General features: G+C 43.5%; 1 protein-coding gene across 1 annotated transcript in view; it reads left to right on the top strand.

The window, feature by feature from the left end:
• Nucleotides 1–5,079, top strand: part of ELAVL1 (ELAV like RNA binding protein 1) — a 50,315-nt gene that overhangs the window by 36,609 nt on the left and 8,627 nt on the right. Inside the window, exon 4 of the mRNA XM_019513245.1 lies at nt 406–631. Coding sequence (XP_019368790.1) covers nt 406–631 — 226 coding nt within the window. The remainder of the gene's footprint in view (nt 1–405; nt 632–5,079) is intronic.

Here is a 5,079-nt window from a genome sequence, read left to right as displayed (position 1 = left end):
GATCTGCTTTGAATAACATAATTAAGCAAAGAAAACACAAAGAAGGCCCCCCCCCCCAGCATTATTTTTAACACAGTGGAGTTGCCATCAATTTTTTTGTTTGAGGAAATTTAATAAAAACATTGGTTTAATACTGCATTTCCGTAACACGCTCTCGCTGCATAATTTTGACCTCAGATTCTAAGCTGTGTTTTCATTGGTAGGTTCACTATATGGTTGAAATAAATGTGTTAATACATGCAAATAAATAAAAATTATTTTTAGCTGTTGAAAGAGCCATCAATAAAACAATGAAACTTAGAAATGATACTTATTTTGGAGGCTTTCACTTTTGAAATTATTCTGAGTTAATCCTGAGCTGCCTTTTTTCCTCTTTCTTTTTTCTTTCATTGATTTGGTTAAAAGGTTTGTCCAGAGGGGTTGCATTTATCCGGTTTGACAAAAGGTCAGAAGCAGAAGAGGCAATTACAAATTTCAATGGTCACAAACCCCCGGGTTCTTCTGAACCCATTACAGTGAAGTTTGCAGCCAATCCTAACCAGAACAAAAACGTGGCACTGTTATCACAACTATATCATTCATCAGCTAGACGATTTGGAGGGCCAGTTCATCACCAAGCACAAAGATTCAGGTAGGTTAGAAATAAGATTCTGTCCAAAACCTGCACTGTCATTCTCACTTTCACCTGGAAAAATGTTACATTGTCTCAGCAGTAAATATCTTCATGTGAGTAACAAAAACATATATACTGTATATTCTTAGTGTTAAATAAATGACTGAATTAGAAGGCAGTTAACATAAAATCTTAGCTTTGTATCATTTTTCTTATAACAACAAAATTAAGGGCTAGTTACACTTCATTTCACAAAATAATATACAATGAGAAAATAAGATGTGGCAAATTCCTGATGGTTGATCAGAGAGGTGTCTCTCAACAGATCTCCATTCTCCAGTCTGTCCCTGACTTACAGATATGATATGGTAACTTAATCAAAGTTCTGAACCTTTGGTTCCAACATGAGGGTATGCCATGCCGTGTCAGGAGAACCGTTGTCTCCCAAGGGTATCACTAGTCATTTCCTCTGATTTATAGTTTGTAAGAGTTTTCATGGGTTTCTGATCCATCTCTTCAGCCGCACTGTGATCTGTCTGTCTTTTTTTTTTTTTCTCTTGCATGAACTCGGCAGGTGAATTCTTTGCTTCAAGTGTTCCCCACTAGTCCTTTGAAAAACAAATGAAATAGTCTGCAATTTCCAAGGAACAGATTTCAGTGGAGGTTGTCACTGTTGGCTTTCTCTCTTCCCTGGGAGAACAGATCTTGCTGCCTCCTCTTCTGCACTACTAAATCTAACTCTGATTTTAATAACTAGCATCTTCCATATGAATGTATCAGGACTCTCAGCATAGACTTTGTTCTTTCTTTTTTTGGTTTTCCTACTTTTAGGGAATCAGTCTCTTTATGTTGTATGTGGGACTGGTGGCTACCCTGGTTACTCAAAGCAGGGGAGTGAGGCTGGTTGAACCAACTCAAAGTGGAAATTTGGCCATGTTACTAGGGAAGAATGAGTTTCACAAGGGCAGACAGGGAGAAAATTAGGAAGGCCAAGGAGTGATTTAAGATGCATCTAGCAAGGAATGCAAAAGGCAATAAAAATTATTCTACAAGTATGTAAGAAGTAAGATGACCAAGGAAAGTAGGTCTCTTGCTGAGTGCAAAGGATTATGTGAAGAAGGCTTGAGTATTTGATGCCTCTCTTTATTTCAGTCTTTGCAAATAAAGTCAGCTATCGGATAATAAATGTAGTTGGCAGCAAGGATGGGGGAAGACATGAGAAGCCTAGAGTAGCGGAGGAATAGCTTAGAGGTAACTTCAGATTTTCATGCCGGGAGGATCAGATGGGATGCATGCTAGAGAGTACTGAGAAAATGGCTGTGGTAATTTTGAGATGACATTTTTTAGAGGACTATCAATAGCCCTGTAACGGATAAGAAGACCAGGCTACTGTATTCTAGAAAGACAAAGAAAGGGCATAGTACTTTCCTCCCAATGCACTCCATCTTTCTGTAAGATGGGTACCTGAGAAGCATCTCTGCAGGAATGTCAGCAACTATTCTTTCCATCCCCTTCACAGATTTCGATAGGCTAGGCCAGTGATTCTCAACCAGGCTGCCAGGAATGTGAGGAGACAAGCAAGGTGTGAGAAGATTAGATAAAGGCCAGCTCAGGCTCTTCCTGCCTGACTGCTTCTTTGCCCCCAGTGCCTAGCCCTTCTGTAAGGAGGCAAGCACTATAATAAATAATTTAGTTTTTGAAATGGAGTGCCTTTCAATTTACAAAAGTTTTTGAGGGTGCCTAGAGTCTGACAAGGAGTGCCTTGAGTCTAAAGAGGGTGTGAACTACTGGCCTAGGCTTGAATTGGCTGAACTCTAAATACGACTGTTCTTTTCACCTATGTGACTGAAAGAATAATAGAGACGTACCTGGACAGAGGCAAATCGGTGCTGGTTGTTTTAATATAGTAGCCACTGCCAAAATAAGTGTTGAGCAGCAGCAGCTTCCCTTAGGAGCAAGCCTCTGGCCAGCGCCAACCCCACAACTGCTTCTCACCTGTTTCATGCCCAGTGCTGCACTTAGCTGCCAACAGCACTGCATGGCAGGTGCTGGAGGTGGGACAGGCTACACTTTGGCACCCCTCCCCACCCCCCTTAAGTAGCATCCAGGGGCTCATGCCCTGCTCATCCACCCATAGTTGTGCTCTTAGTTATTCATCCCGGCAATCTGATAAGTAGCCCTATCCAAGAGCTTATTTAAATCAGTGGAAAAGCTTCCAGAGACTTTAGTGGATGCTTATTTGAGCCCAAACACATAAGGATGAGAATACCTGTATCCATCAGTGACAGTCCCTGAGGGCAGCATTCTGGACAGGCACAAAATGCTTGTTGCATTACCTCTTTCTAGCTCGCTTTAGGGACATTGGTTTTTAGTCTCTAAGAGTAAGAGGTCTTTTGAGTGTGTGTGGGTATCTATAAGAGGACAGGTAATCCAGGAATCTAGATCTATTGTCATTTTGAGTTCTGGATCAGATTTTGTATTCAAGGCATGATAGATGTCCTTTTACAACTTCCTGTCTGGATGTTATTCCAGTGACAAATAAATCTGATCAAGTTGTGACGGGGGTAGAGCCCCTTTAAGAAAGAAGGTGCCACTAGGGGCAAGCGTAGGGAATCCAGTCATTGGGCAGATTCCCAGTCTAGAGTACTAAAGAAGGCTCTATCTGCAAGAGAAAGGGCAAAAGGAGGTTGAGTGAGTCTGGAAAGTCTTTGCAGCCTGTTGAAAGGTGCAGGTTGCTTTCAAAACATGGAGAACAAGTACTGTTTGTTTTATAAGCTTGGGGGAAAGGCACTATGGCTGGTGACAGAAATGAAAAAAACAGAACAAAACTGCGCTTTACTGGAAGATGCAGCCCATTAGTTTGACCTGGCTCTGCAGCATCTGTATAGGTAGAGTGCTTCAGTGGCTATTTGATAGAAGTGCCAAAAAAGCCCCACAAAAGTGCCCAGTCTATACAGACATTGGGTGAGCCAGGTCGAACTAACGCCTTGCCACTTCTGGGCATGTGCTGGGTTCAGTGCAGGGACACGCTGCATTTAGTTTAAAGTGCCTGTTTTTTACATTTGTCAGCAGTCTGCTTGCTTTCGTAAGCCTGGAAGAGACTTTCTCACTAGGAGGGTAGGGAAGCACTGGAACAGGTTACCCAAAGAAGTTGTGGAATCTCCATCCTTGGAGTTTTTTTTTAAGACCAGGCTAGACAAAGCTTTGGCTGGGATGATCTGGTTGGGGCTGGTCCTGCTTTGAGCAGGGGATTGGACTAGATGACCTCCTGAGATCCCTTCCAACCCTAATTTTCTATCATTTAATGATTCTTAGAAGGTACTGTTTGACTTGAGCCTAAGGAAAAGCCCATGTTTCTGTTTTACTGTGAAGTCCCTGTGAGGAAAAGGGCTTTGAATAAAACATCTGGCCAGAATCTGGAGCAGGCTGCCAAGAGAGGTGGTATTATCACCTAACTTGGAGGTCTTCAAGAGCAGGCTAGATAGGCACCTGACTGGGGTCGTCTGACCTCAGTCCTTTTCCTGCCCGGGGCAGGGGGTCGGATGCGATGATCCTTCGGGGTCCCTTCCGACTCTACAGTCTGTGAATGTGAAAGTGTGGCTATGAGTCCAGCAAGAGGAGGTGGTAGAGGGTTGTACCAGTTCACAATCATTCAAAGTCATCTAAATCTATTTTTATAGTTGGTATGGAAGCATTGTGCTCGGCACAATCTCTGTGTAGTCTATAGCGAAGAACTTAATTCCCCAGGAATTTGGTCTGTCTGAGCAGAATGATCTTGCATCAGAGTTCTAGAATATAGGTCCTTATTTCATGTACTGATGCTCTGTGGGACGCATGATTTTCTGATTACACCTTTTACTATCTCAATGTGGAAAGACTGCAGTTAGATGGTATTGTCAAGGTACATGGGTCAAACAGTGGAACACAGTTGGGTTCTAGTTGGTTGTAAAAGTTATTTGTGGGGGGGAAGATCTGGGAGTTGCTGGAGACAGCTCAGTAAAAACTTATCATTGTACAGAAGTGATAAAAAAGCAAACAGCTTACCATTTCTCCCTCCCCATGCCCCAAATATTATTTTTTCTTTTTATCCTGTTACCATTATGTAAATTGAGAGAAAGCTCTTCCCTTGTATAGCAGGGGTGTCAAACTCGCCTCATGCCCCAGGCCAGATCTAGACTAGAAAAGCCTCCCTGGGGGCCATATCTGGACCAAGTCGCATGGCAGCAGGTCTGACTCCAGCACTTCCAACTCTGGCACAGGGCATATGGCAGTGCCAGCTCCAGCTGTGTTCCCCAAGCCAGGGTTGCACCTGCTGCCCTGTGCCAAAGCTGCCACTGCCATGGTGTGCCCTGTGCCATGGTGGCAGCTGTAGTTCACAGGGCACACAACAGGCTGCAACCCAGGGCATGGAGAAGCAGCAGCTTCTGCAGCCTCTGTGTGATTTTTCCCCCCCCCCCCCCCCCCCC

Source organism: Gavialis gangeticus, unplaced genomic scaffold (assembly GCF_001723915.1).
Source record: "Gavialis gangeticus isolate Ggan-Ray unplaced genomic scaffold, GavGan_comp1, whole genome shotgun sequence".
NCBI classification, from domain to species: Eukaryota; Metazoa; Chordata; order Crocodylia; family Gavialidae; genus Gavialis; species Gavialis gangeticus.
This window is presented reverse-complemented; position numbering and strand designations above follow the sequence as displayed.